We start from the raw sequence: 13812 nt of genomic DNA, 5'->3' as shown, positions 1-13812 counted from the left end.
TTAGACCGCAGGGAGACAAATAACCCTATTAAAAAATGGGGTTCAGAGCCAAACAAAGAATTCACAGCTGAGGAATGCCGAATGGCTGAGAAACACCTAAAGAAATGTTCAACATCTTTAGTCATAAGGGAAATGCAAATCAAAACAACCCTGAGATTTCACCTCACACCAGTGAGAATGGCTAAGATCAAAAACTCAGGTGACAGCAGATGCTGGCAAGGATGCGGAGAAAGGAACACTCCTCCATTGTTGGTGGGATTGCAGACTGGTACAACCATTCTAGAAATCAGTCTGGAGGTTCCTCAGAAAATTGGACATTGAACTGCCTGAGGATCCAGCTATACCTCTCTTGGGCATATACCCAAAAGATGCCCCAACATATAAAAACGACACGTGCTCCACTATGTTCATAGCAACCTTATTTATAATAGCCAGAAGCTGGAAAGAACCCAGATGCCCTTCAACAGAGGAATGGATACAGAAAATGTGGTACATCTACACAATGGAATATTACTCAGCTATCAAAAACAACGAGTTTATGAAATTCGTAGGCAAATGGTTGGAACTGGAAAACATCATCCTGAGTGAGCTAACCCAATCACAGAAAGACATACATGGTATGCACTCATTGATAAGTGGCTATTAGCCCAAATGCTTGAATTACCCTAGATGCCTAGAGCAAATGAAACTCAAGACGGATGATCAAAATGTGAATGCTTCACTCCTTCTTTAAAAGGGGAACAAGAATACCCTTGGCAGGGAAGAGAGAGGCAAAGATTAAAACAGAGACTGAAGGAACACCCATTCAGAGTCTGCCCCACATGTGGCCCATACATATATAGCCACCCAATTAGACAAGATGGATGAAGCAAAGAAGTGCAGACCGACAGGAGCCGGATGTAGATCGCTCCTAAGAGACACAGCCAGAATACAGCAAATACAGAGGCGAATGCCAGCAGCAAACCACTGAACTGAGAATAGGACCCCCGTTGAAGGAATCAGAGAAAGAACTCGAAGAGCTTGAAGGGGCTCGAGACTCCATATGTACAACAATGCCAAGCAACCAGAGCTTCCAGGGACTAAGCCACTACCCAAAGACTATACATGGACTGACCCTGGACTCTGACCTCATAGGTAGCAATGCATATCCTAGTAAGAGCACCAGTGGAAGGGGAAGCCCTGGGTCCTGCTAAGACTGAACCCCCAGTGAACTAGACTGGTGGGGGGAGGGCGGCAATGGGGGGAGGGTTGGGAGGGGAACACCCATAAGGAAGGGGAGGGGGGAGGGGGATGTTTGCCCGGATACCGGGAAAGGGAATAACACTTGAAATGTATATGAGAAATACTCAAGTTAATAAAAAATATATATATAAAAAAAAAGATTAAAATTACCACAGCAAGTGCTCAGCGAATAGTTGTGAGGTCAGTTATCAAAGCAAAAAAAAAAAAAAAAAAAAAAAAATTAAAAGGGGAACAAGAATACCCTTGGCAGGGAATAGAGAGGCAAAGATTAAAACAGACACAGAAGGAACACCCATTCAGAGCCTGCCCCACATGTGGCCCACACATATACAGCCATCCAATTAGACAAGATGGATGAAGCAAAGAAGTGCAGGCCGACAGGAGCCGGATGTAGATCGCTCCTGAGAGACACAGCCAGAATACAGCAAATACAGAGGCGAATGCCAGCAGCAAACCACTGAACTGAGAATAGGACCCCCGTTGAAGGAATCAGAGAAAGAACTCGAAGAGCTTGAAGGGGCTCAAGACCCCATATGTACAACAATGCCAAGCAACCAGAGCTTCCAGGGACTAAGCCACTACCTAAAGACTATACATGGACTGACCCTGGACTCTGACCTCATAGGTAGCAATGAATATCCTAGTAAGAGCACCAGTGGAAGGGGAAGCCCTGGGTCCTGCCAAGACTGAACCCCCAGTGAACTAGATTGTTGTGGGGAGGGCAGCAATGGGGGGAGGATGGGGAGGGGAACAACCATAAGGAAGGGGAGGGGGAGGGAATAGGGGGATGTTTGCCCGGAAACCGGGAAAGGGAATAACACTCGAAATGTAAATAAGAAATACTCAAGTTAATAAAAAAAAAAAAAAGAAAGAAAGAAAGAAAGGGTATGTGTCAATAGAGGGGAGCAAACCAGGAAAGTACATTAAAACTGAAGATGGAGTCTGACCTATCTGAAAGAATAGGAAATGTGAGGAGTCCTTAAATACAGGAGCAAGTTAATCTGATGGGTGCTTTATTCCGAAGTTTGAAAAGATCCTATGATGCATATATATATATATATATGTATATATATTTATGTATATGTATATGTATATACACACATGTGTGTATACATACATATATATGTGTGTGATATATAAATATATGTGTATAATATATAATATTATATATTAGTATAATATTAATATTATATTATACATATAAATTAGCATCACAGCACATTAAAAAACAGGCACCCATATTAAAAGCCAGGCAGGAGTGACAATCCACCTATAGTCCTTGGGCTCAAGGGGCAAACACAAGTAACACAACTCAGAACACACCTGCTAATTACACCAGCTGGATCACTGAACCTGGAGCTCAAGCAGGGACCTTGCCTCAGTAAATAATGTAGCAAGATCAAGGAGCATACCCACCTCCACCTCTGGCTTCCTTACACACACGCCCCATATCACACATGTGAATCTTAGTACTTGTCAAATTTAGTATACAGACTGGGGAATCCTAGCACTTAAAAAAGCCACTTCAGAGCCAATCAGGGCTATATGGTTAGACAGTGTCTTAAAACAAAAGAAAACAAGTTACAGAATGTAGGGAAGCATGATGGGAGAAAGTAGGAGGAATTGAGAATGGTGTGTCTTAGTTTGGGTCTTACTGCTGTGAACAGACACCATGACCAAGACATATCTCATAAAAGACAACATTTAATTGGGGCTGGTTTACAGGTTCAGGGGTTCAGTCCAGTATCATCAAGGCAGGAACCTGGCAGCATCCAGGCAAGCATGGTGCAGGAGGAACTGAGAGTTCTACATCTTCATCTGAAGGTATCTAGCAGAAGACTGGTTTCCAGGGAATTGGGATGAGGGTCTTAAAGCCCACATCCACAGTGACACACCAATCCAACAAGGCCACACCTTCTAATAGTGCCACTCCCTTAAGCATACATAAGCCATCAAAGAGTACTTGGCTTAAGAGAAGCAACTATTGAATTAGAGTGCCAGCAGGGCTCAGCAGCAGACTGAATCTTTCTCTCTGGGTCTGTGGCCCAGTAAAAGAAAAAAAAAAAATGGAATGGAGACCAACATGGTAACCATTAGCAAAGCAACAATTGTCTTACTGATGTCTTATCCCAGGAAGTATAAAATGGTCTACACAGATTCCAATGCTTGAAAGCATTCAGGGAGCCACAAAGCAAAAAAGGGAGTCACTCCAAGTGGACAGACAGATGGAGGTTGTAGTAGAAGGAGTGGAGGAACCGGCTTGAGCAGGAGTCAGAGGTCAAATGTGCTAAATGCAGAGCTCAGAAAGATTGAGTTAAAAGGTCCTTGGAAAGTCCACCAGGGTTAAGCCCCCAGAGGGAGAGGGAAATCAGGTTAGAGGAAAGGGTTTGAAGTCAGAGAGTCAGCAGAGCACTTTTTCAAACTCTTTTTAAATATTGGAATCTCTGAGTCTATGATGAACACGGGTGTCAAGAAATTCTTTGTGACTAGCAAAGACTCAGCTGCTCTAAAATAGCTCGCATCAGATCAGCCACGGAAGAGCCCACAACGGCCTGTCAAACCCTCTGAGGTGGATATGCAAATCAGACCCCACTGTCACCCTAGATTACAGGACAGAGCCTTCTAGTCTTCTTTCTGTACAACCTGTGCGGAGATGCACACACGGGGCAATTCTCTCTGCCCCTTCCTCTAATGCAATCTAAACCCTGGGTCCTTCTGAAGCCTCGCTTTGTACTTCAGACACAAATACTCCACAGGGAGGAGGCTCTGCTTGCCGGTTGTGCTTGTTGCTGTTGTTTTTAAGTCTACAAAGCTGTTCAGTCATCACGAGCTGTTTATCTTGCTGATGTCTTATTTTCCTCCTTGTTTTAACAGAGGTAATGGTTCTTTGTTTCCCAGTCACTATTAAGACATTCTTGACAGCCGTGCTACAGTTAAGGGCAGGGCGCTGCCAGAAGAATGTTGTAAGGATCACTTAGCACATGTTTTTTAAAATCAGCTAATGTGTTCCCTAGGATATTCTTTGGTTGTTTTTTTTTTTTTTTTTTTTTTTTTTTTGGAAGATAATGACTTGTGGCCAGATTTTCATTGAGGCCAAATTAAACTACTGTTCCTATAGGAGGCACAGTGTGATGGCATGCAGAGATGTTTGGTTTTTTTTTTTTTTTTAACCTTTTATTTATTTATAATTTAAACCGAGTCTCTGTGTTGCTGGAACAAAATGATTTAAGAACAACAGGGTGTATGAGCACTTTTTGCATAGTCCTTCCATGCTTTTAAAGTTTACGCAGAATTTTGTTCTCCTAGAAAAACAAAATCCCTGTATTTAGATACCATACCAAGGTTAAGCAGACCCTATGAGGCAAGTTAACTATTTATAGACTTACTTGAATCTGCAAGATTCTACTTCAGTTTTACTACCTTTCTTAGTAAGAAAATTACCAAGCCTTCAGAACGTCCTCTGTAGTCATTCAGCTAGAGAACAACAATAATTTAGGCCAGGCATGATGGCACTTGCCTTTAATCCCAGTGCTCAGGAGGCAGAGGTAGGCAGATCTCTGGTGTACCTAGTGAGTTTCGGGATATCAAGAAATACACAGAGCTCTCTCAAAATAAAGGGGGGGGGCTCTTTTGACAGACATAGAAACATGTTCTAAGCCAGTCAACTGGTATACCTGAGCAGTAGTTAAGGTTTCATTGCTGTGAAGAGACACCATGACCAAGGCAACTCTTAATTTACATCCTGATCATTATCAGCCCCCTCCCATTACCACCCCCATCCCCCATCCCTTCTCCTCTGAGAAGATCCCTGTGTATCCCCCCTACCCTAACACATCAAGTCTCTGCAGGACTAGCTGCATCCTCTCCCACTGAAAGGAAAATATGAACTGGGGCTGGCTTACAGTTTCAGAGGTTTAGTCCATTATCACCATGGCAGAAAGCATGGCAGCATCCAGGCAGACAGACATGGTGCTGAAGGAGAAGAGAGTTCTACATCCTGATCCATAGGCAGTCAGGGAGAAACTCTGGATCCACTGGCGAGACTTGCACACATAGACGAGACTTCCAAATCCCAATCCTATAGTGACATATGTCCTCTAACAAGGCCTAATAGTGCCACATCCCATGGACCAAGCATACTTAAATCGCCACAACCTCTAGTGAGAACACTAGACACGCTGTATACAAGTGAAGCCAATTTAAATATCTCTACTAAGAAATGGGGCTTGGGAGATGACTCAGTGGTAAAGAGCATCTGTTGCTCTTACAGAAGACCCATGTTCAGTCCCCAGCAGCTACGTGGTACTCATAACTCTCCGTAACTCCACTTCCAGGGGATCTGCTGCCCTCTCCTAACCTCCCACAGACACCAGGCATACACCAAGTACACATGCATACATTCTGCCAAATTATTTACATACATAAAATGCATTTTTAAAAAAACTAAAAAGAAAGAGAAAGACAGACAGACAGAAAGACAGACAGACAGAAAGACAGACAGAAAGAGTCGGGGCATCTAAACTCTCCAAGGCTTCAAAAAATACTTAGCCTACTAATAAAAGCATACATTGTTGAATTATGTCCGTATATTAACAGGAAAACAATATCACTAAATACCATAATGAGTAACAGCACATACTTACAAGAGGGACACAAATTACCAAATCATGTAGATCTGGTTGCCTATTCGGTATGCTCCATGAATGCTACCACACTTGAGTTAAGGTCTGAAAATTGAGAGCTTGGGGTAGGCTTGGGTTATGTGTCAATCCAGCATCTCCATGTCACTCAATAATAAGCATCACCACCCCAGGAAAGGCCCTTGATATATATATATATATACTTACTTACTTACTTACTTGCTTACTTACTTACTTACTTACTTACTTACTTACTTACTTATACAGGGTTTCACTCTGTAGCCCTGACTATCCTGGAACTCACTTTGTAGACCAGGCTGACCTTGAACTCACGGAGATCCGTCTGCCTACAGGCATATACCACCACACCCTGGACCCTTTGATTTTAAAGGTATACAGAGGCTGCATTTGACGACAACTCAAACATCAGAAAATAGAGTTTTCCAAACTCAGAAGAAAGGCTGTGAAATACAGAACAGCTGAGCATAGGATGCCAAGAAACCAAGACAAAGTAGGAAGAAAGACTGTCCAGAGAGGGACCACACATGCACTTTAGAGACAGGGGAATATACTATCAGATGCCTTAGAGATGGGTATGCAGGGCCTGTGACAGGCTGTCACATCCAGAAATTGTGGGCTAGCATTTTTTCCAGTCCAGCTGAACACTCCTTCCCTATGCTCTCATCTTGACCTGTGCTGCCTTCTGTCCATTTGTCAGCTGTCTTACTAGTCTGAAAGTGCTTTGGCTGAAGGGGCTTGTGTCTTACACAGGCTTCCTTCAGTGGTGCACTATCAGATGAAATGAACTGTTTCCTATCACAAAAGCAGGCAAACAAGACCAAGAGTGCCACCATTAAATCTCTGCGGCTAAGGGAAAAAAAAAAAAAAAAACCACAAAACACTTTTTTAGCATTCATAAAGCCCTGGGTTCAGTCTATAGCACTACAAAGGAAATGTGTGTGTTTGTGCGTGTATACTTCTGTTTGTACATATGTGTGTATCGATGTGTCTTTGTCTGGTAGCTACAGCCTGTTTTCCCAGGTACTCAGACCACTTGAACTCAGAATCTAAATCCAGCATGGGCAATTCATGGTGAAACTCTGTCTCAAAATAAGAGGAGAAAGAAAATCAAAACTCTCTGGGTCATATCCCAGACCAATTAAATCAGAATTAGAGTCAGGGCCCCAAGCTCCCCGGGTGATTCCAAAGAGCAGCCAAGCTTGGGAAATAGTGCTGTCTTCACAGTCAATCAAACGCCTCTTCAGTTCACAGTCAGCTGGGCCCTCTCTGCCCTGCACTTGGTTTGGCTGCTGGCCGGGCCATCCATCTGTTGTAGTCACTGCTGCTTCTGTTTTCCCATTATTCTGTCTACATATTCATGTCTTCACCCCGATTTAGAGATACTGGAAGGAGACTCTTGTGAGATTTTATAACTCGTGGCAACACAACAAATGCACCTACGTTTCCTTAGAGCCTCAGAAGCACACATGTGTTTGTATTTATAGATATATTCTGCCCGAGGTTTAACTTAGCTGTAGTTCCTTACTTCTCAGAAAATGTGTGAGCAGGCTTCTCCAGTTTCTGGAAGAGGTGCCTATTCAGTCTGCGGTGAATCTTTTGCGCCCTCTAGTGGTGTTACTGCAGCACCTCAGCTTTGTTCAACAGGATCAGATTTCTCCACTCCTCTTGATTACCAAGAGCATTCAAAGAGATTGACCGGAGGAATCCTTAGCTCTCGCCTGTTGCATTAACCCTGTAATGCATGCGACTCACTCACGTGAAGAAGAGAATTCTCTGAGTGTAACTGACTTCTTTCATTTAGGGGACCCCAAAGACCAGCCAGGAAGTGCCATAAGAACGGGCCATTCACTTGGCAAAGGTTTATTGAGCGTGTTATGTGTCAGGCACGTGTGAGTGAAAAAAGGCTCTAGTACATCAAAGTACCAAGATATTAAGGCAGTAGGAGACTGTAATAATTAAAGGCTTAACTCTGGAGTCAAACTGACTGATTTCCTATCCCATGCTTGATAGATAGTTCCTTAAACATGAGCCAAGTGACTTGGCCTCTCTCTCTGTATGGGTCCTTATCTGCAAAATAATTATACACCTCTCTCCAAGTATATTAAGAAGTACAGTCTAATACTATATCACCCTAATTATTAAATATATTTTAAAGGCCTTAATTTTTACCCTGGTGCAATGTCCAAAATAATTCCTTTTTTCCCCAGGCATTGCACAAGCTATCACCACTTCTTTTGTAAACATGGCAGAGGCCCCCAAAGTCTTTGACCTCCTTGACCAGCCGGTTTATAGCCTTTCATTTGTTCCTGGTTTCTTGGCCCTTCCTCATAGTTCCTATCTAAAGCAGGGGTCAGGAATGACAGCTAGGTCAAAACTCTAACCCAAAGTTTGTTGGGTGCAAATTCAGTGTCACTGGGTTGTCTGTCTCCTCCAGGGGTTTTTCTTTCAGGCAGAAACCATTGGACCTTTAGGACACACAATTTTCACCCGATGCCCTTTCACCTAGAATTCCTTCTTGCCCTTCATCTGGGTTCTTCAGTTTCTCCGTATTTACGCCCACCTATGTCGGGAGAGCGAAGACAGAATTCCCAGGCTGGCCCAAGACACGAAATCAGCTTTCACCCTCTACCCGCTAACCCGGGACTTCCCAGACCCCAGATCTCTCTCACTTTGCTTATTTTTATAGCTAGAAGTCATCTTTGTATCTTAAATACAATGGTCTTAGAGAGGCGAGTAAAGGAATAATTAAAAGGCATTTCAAATTCATAGTTGAATGGCTTCTCTTAAGACACTTCTCTCAAGGCAGACATAGTGGCACATGCCTTTAATCCCAGCACTCAGGAGGCAAAGGTAAGTAGATCTCTGTGAGTTCAAGGTCAGCTTGCTCTACAGAGTGAGTTTCAGGACAGGCAGGGTTGCCAGAGAAAACCTTTCTTGAAAGGCCAAAAATAGATATTTCCTTCATTTTCAACAATCTCATTTCTTCCTGAGGTTTAGAATTATTAAGCCAGGAGCTTCATTTCTTCCCCCTTGGTAACCAGAAAACGGTCCACTCTCTGCCCTCTGGGAGATAATACACTCCAAAGTACAAAGTAAAACGAGAGACTACGTCAAGAGTAATGTATGTATACTGAACCAGGATATAAATAAGCAGAGAACCCCGACATTCATTCAAAAGGAAAATATTACAATCGGCAGGGAAAGAGGAAAACTTTTTGAGAGCAGAGTGAATTGCCAGCACGAGTCCCTTGGGGAAGAAAGACAGAGACAAAGATGGACAACATGGTGAGTGTTGCTTTAGATTCACTGGTACACATGCCAGAGGTCACGTGACTAGCCTCGACCATCTGCCTCGCAGCTTTGAAGCCTCTTGGCTCCAATCCTCCCTGTGAGGGAGCTCTCTGGATTGGTAGACTGTGAGCCTGGCACCAGCAATAACTTACCACTTAAGAGGTGAATGGCCTTGGAGTGGGTTACTTAAACTCTTCCTTCCCCCTGACTCCAAGAGGAAGGTGGAAAATTGTTACTTTCGAACGGGTGTGGTGCAGATAAACTGCTTAGCACGGTGCAAGGCATCCAGAAAGCCGTGACCATTAGAGAGCCATCGAAGAGGGCAAGAGCTATCTATGTCGTGTCCAACTTTGTACCCTTACCGCCCAGCTGAGCATCCTGGGGACCATACAGAATGCTCACATCCAGGTTTGGAATTTCCCAGTCAGCACCAGAGAAAGGATGAAATGGCACAGGAACAAGGATAGCAAGACATCCTCAGAGATGCTTTCTCGGGCTCTCCTACTCCCCATTCGTTTTCCTCTCTCTACCTCTGACTTTGACTATGAAAATGTCTGTCCCTAAAGAACTGAGAAGACAATTCTGATATAGAAAAGGGGCATCACTCATACCTCGTCTTCCTTAGAGCAAACTTGGTATAGGTTGATTCCAAAATGTGTATAGTAGTGTCCCAGAAATAAAACCTAAGGTTATTGTTGTTGCCTTGTTGTTTCTAGCAGGATCTTGCTATGTTGCCCACCCTGGCCTTCAACTTCTGACTTGGTTGCAATGAGTAGAGAGGCACCTCAGTGCTTAGCCACAAGTTTGATTTAGATGCTAGTCATATTTTCTTTCCTACGGTTTTGATGATTCTAAAATGATGTACCGTGTGTGCTGTGGTATGTAGTTAAAAAGTAGAAACAACATGCAACATGAAATAAATGGCATCTGTAACTAGTGCATTGCTTTATTGATTAAATAAAGGGAGGTCCTCATTAAGACAAAAAAAAAAAGTAATTCGGTTTAAAAGGTATCTACTTCTAGGCAGACACAAGAGGCCACTGTGGGCAGGCTGCAGGCAGCGGAAGCATGCTGCTGAACCCAGCCCCACCTGGGACCCCAGCATCTTCTCATTGTCAACATGGGAGATGAGGATTTAAGATGGGAGCCAGGAAGGACTGGGTGGGATCGTGCTTTGCTATGGACTGGCTGCTTATTTGAGGGAGGGGAGGAAGTCACTCTAAGATCTTTGTATTTCTGCTTTCCAAAATATGTATAAAGCAGAAAGGAATATCACTCCCAGTCCTGTTGAAGCTAAGGCATAATGCACTATGCATACAAGTGTGTGCATACATGTTTATGTGGGTGGGTACATAGAGGTGCATGTGCAGGTAGAGGCCAGAGATTGACATTGATATCTCTCAATTGATTGGACCTGGAGCCCCAGCTGTGTCTGAGATCATACGTGAATAGCAGGGATCTAGACTCAGGCCTTTCAAAACCAAGTTTTCCCAGCCCCACCCAGACTTCCTCTACTTTCTGCTGAAAATTTTTTCCTAAATGGTTTTAAGAAAACAAACAGATAAACACATTGCTGAGAATGGTGGAGCACGCCTTTAATAACAGCACTCTGGAGGCAGAGGGCATATTGATCTTTGTGAGTTCAAGGCAAGCCTGGTCTACAAAACGAGTTCTAGGACAGCCAAGGCTTTTACAGAGAAACTGAGTCATGAAATAAAAAAGAACAAGAAGGACAAAAATTTAAAAAATAGAAAAAGATAAAAGGAGGAAGAGGAAGAAAAGGAGGAAGATTGGAAGAAGGAGGAGGAGGAGGAGGAGGAGGAGGAGGAGGAGGAGGAGGAGGAGGAAAAGAAGAAACAAACACAAAATCCCTTTCCTAAATAAGGAGATTGGCGTTGAAAAATATGGTTAAGAGTTAGGATGTTGTGGATGAGTGATTCAACAGTAATTAGGATATAATTAGTGGGAGGTTAAAGATACAATTAGAAGATAGAGTTTGGTGTTTTTAAACTACTAAACAACTTGGGGATTTAGTCAAATAACCTATCACTTCAGATAGATAATGGATATTTTCTCTTTAAAGTCTAATCTTTCCACTTTTAACCGAAGGATGATAAATGTTAGTCTTTAGAACAGAGACCAGCTCACTGTTTGGAATCCATGACTGCTATAATAGGAATCAGTGAACTATTTAATGGTTGAAAAAACACCATCAGGTTTAACATTTACCAGCAATGAGGCTGCACAGATTAATTAAAGTGCCATGCTCCTTTGCCTTTAAACCCACTTTATGACACTGTTGCAGTAACTAATTACCAAACCAAAGGAGCTACTTGGTAGCATCACCAAAGTGACTGGTGAAATACAGCTTTCCAATCTGGGGCTCAAGTTAATGGAAGCCTTGTAATGAATGAACTCTTACCCTTTACAGCATGCTTATATCTAAGTTCCATTGATAACTGTGCTTGAAAATAAACAAAATGGCTAGCTAATCCAAAACAATAGGCAGAAACAGTTTTCGGGAGTTTTTTTTTTTTTTTTTACAAATTTCAAAGCATTACTTTGAGATTTGCAACACACTTGCATCTCAAAGATACATACAAGGAACAGGAAAAAAATGCTTGCAACCTCACCTGACAACCTAAATTTGATCCCTGGGCTTCCACAGGATTGGAAGAGAGAATGGACTTCTCCAGGTTGTCATCTAACTCCACGTGTGTTCTGTGGCATATATATATATATATATATATATATATATATATATATATATCAAGAAAGAAAAATAAAAAGAAAGAGAGGGGAGGGGGAGAAAGGGAAGGATGGAGGGAGGGAGAAGGGGAGGGAGGGGGAAGATGAAATTTCATAAAAGACTACTTGGACAAATACTCTGTGGAGGAAGGCTTACTTGAGTGAGAAGGGTATGTGTGTATGTTTGTTTGTCTCAGTGTGTGTGTACACGCGTGCATGTGAGTGCATGTGAAGTTCAGATCAAATGCTTCCCTCAAATTTCACTCTATCATTTGACATAGAATCTCTCACTAATCCTGACACTTACTAATTCAGCTATGCTGCCTGGCAAGTCTTCTCCAAGAATCCACCTGCCTTCACCTCCCCAGCACTGAGATTACAGGTGTCTGTCACCACAGCCAGTTTTGTTTTTTTAAAATGAATGCCAAAGATCCAAACTCAGATTTACTCATGCTTGGATGGCGAACACTTTCCCAAACGAATCATCTTTCCAGTGTGCTCTATTTTCGAGAGATATTGTCGCTCGATCTTACGGTGTCTTGAATGTCTGTGGTCACAAAGAACTGCATTCGACTATGGTTTTAACTGGAGATTCCAATGGGTATTAAACAGATATAACACTTGATGTTTAGTTTCTTTTTTTAGTGTGTCTTGGTATGCCAAAGGTATGTCTCAGATGAAATATTCTTAACAACGCTCTCTTTAACCCTTTTATATTGCATTGCTATAGGACCATTAAATAATTTGATATATGATTTTTGCTTCCAGAGTTTCATATATATATATGTATTTTACAAAAACCTAGGATGTTACATATGCTAAGCAAGTCTCCTACTACTGAGTTGTATCTTTGACCCATTTTTGTCCTAAGACAGGATGTCGCTAAGTTTTCCAAGCTGGCCATGTAGCCCAGGCAAGTTTTGAACTTGCAATCTTTCTGCCTTGGCTCTAGAGTAAATGGGGTTATAGATCTTTACCACTATGAGATTTTTTTTATATTTTCTGAAAAACATATAGTAACTTATTTTGACAAAGTTGGGGAAAATAATATCCAATATGTATTGATACAGAATCATGAAGTTTCATGTTGCAAAGCGGAAGTTTAAGGAAACATTACGCCCATATGATGTAAAGGATGTCATTGAGCAATACTCTGCTGGCCATCTGGACATGCTATGTAGAATTAAAAGCCTTCAAACACGGTAAGCAATGGGTATGGAAACTATTTGCAAATACAATACGCAAAACCTCTTAATTCTGTATTTCTGATTCATTTTTGGTAGGCAACAGGGTGGTTGCCTTTTAACGAGATTGAATTCTTCTTTTCATGTAAGTATGTCACCCTTTGATGGCCTCCACATATCTTCAGGGAAATGGAGACAATGTCGGTGGTGCCTCACAGGGTTAACCTGGCCATTGACTAGTCAGTGTAGTTTGTAACGTAGTGACCTTGGCACTGACTAACCAGTCAATGTTAATGATACGCTAACGTGGCAGTGCAGTAGAACACTTTACAAAAAACCTGTAGCTTTCTTAACCTGCTTATCACCCACATATCAGGTATCAAACAAGTCCTCATTGACTAATTATCATTATATAAATATCATTGTATAATTATCAGAATTATGGTCACATGGCTTTTACGGTAGAACTCAAAACTGACTGGTCCAAGGTGGAGATGAGTTATTTTACCTGGACAGTTTTCCTCTAGACCTTCCTTCCTAAGTGACTCCCTTCATCAAGTAATCATATGTAACGCTGTGTTAAGAAAAATCATCAGGGGCTGGAGAGGTGTCTTAACTAAGAACACTTGCTGCTCGTCCAGAGTTCCAATCCCAGCACCCATGTCAGGTGGTTCACAACTGCCTGT

At 42.3% G+C, this 13812-nt stretch overlaps 1 protein-coding gene across 3 annotated transcripts in view; it reads left to right on the top strand.

Moving 5' to 3' along the window:
• Positions 1 to 13812, top strand: part of Kcnq5 (potassium voltage-gated channel subfamily Q member 5) — a 564994-nt gene that overhangs the window by 544915 nt on the left and 6267 nt on the right. For all 3 annotated transcript variants that reach the window (XM_087564913.1, XM_087564912.1, NM_001134643.2), the window contains 1 exon segment: positions 13013 to 13144. In XM_087564913.1, the coding sequence (XP_087421039.1) occupies positions 13013 to 13144 (132 nt within the window).

This window comes from Rattus norvegicus, chromosome 9 (assembly GCF_021556685.1).
Source record: "Rattus norvegicus strain SHRSP/BbbUtx chromosome 9, alternate assembly SHRSP_T2T, whole genome shotgun sequence".
In the NCBI taxonomy this organism is placed as follows: domain Eukaryota; kingdom Metazoa; phylum Chordata; class Mammalia; order Rodentia; family Muridae; genus Rattus; species Rattus norvegicus.
Note: the sequence above shows the minus strand (reverse complement) of the source record. Positions and strands in the feature narration are given on the sequence as shown.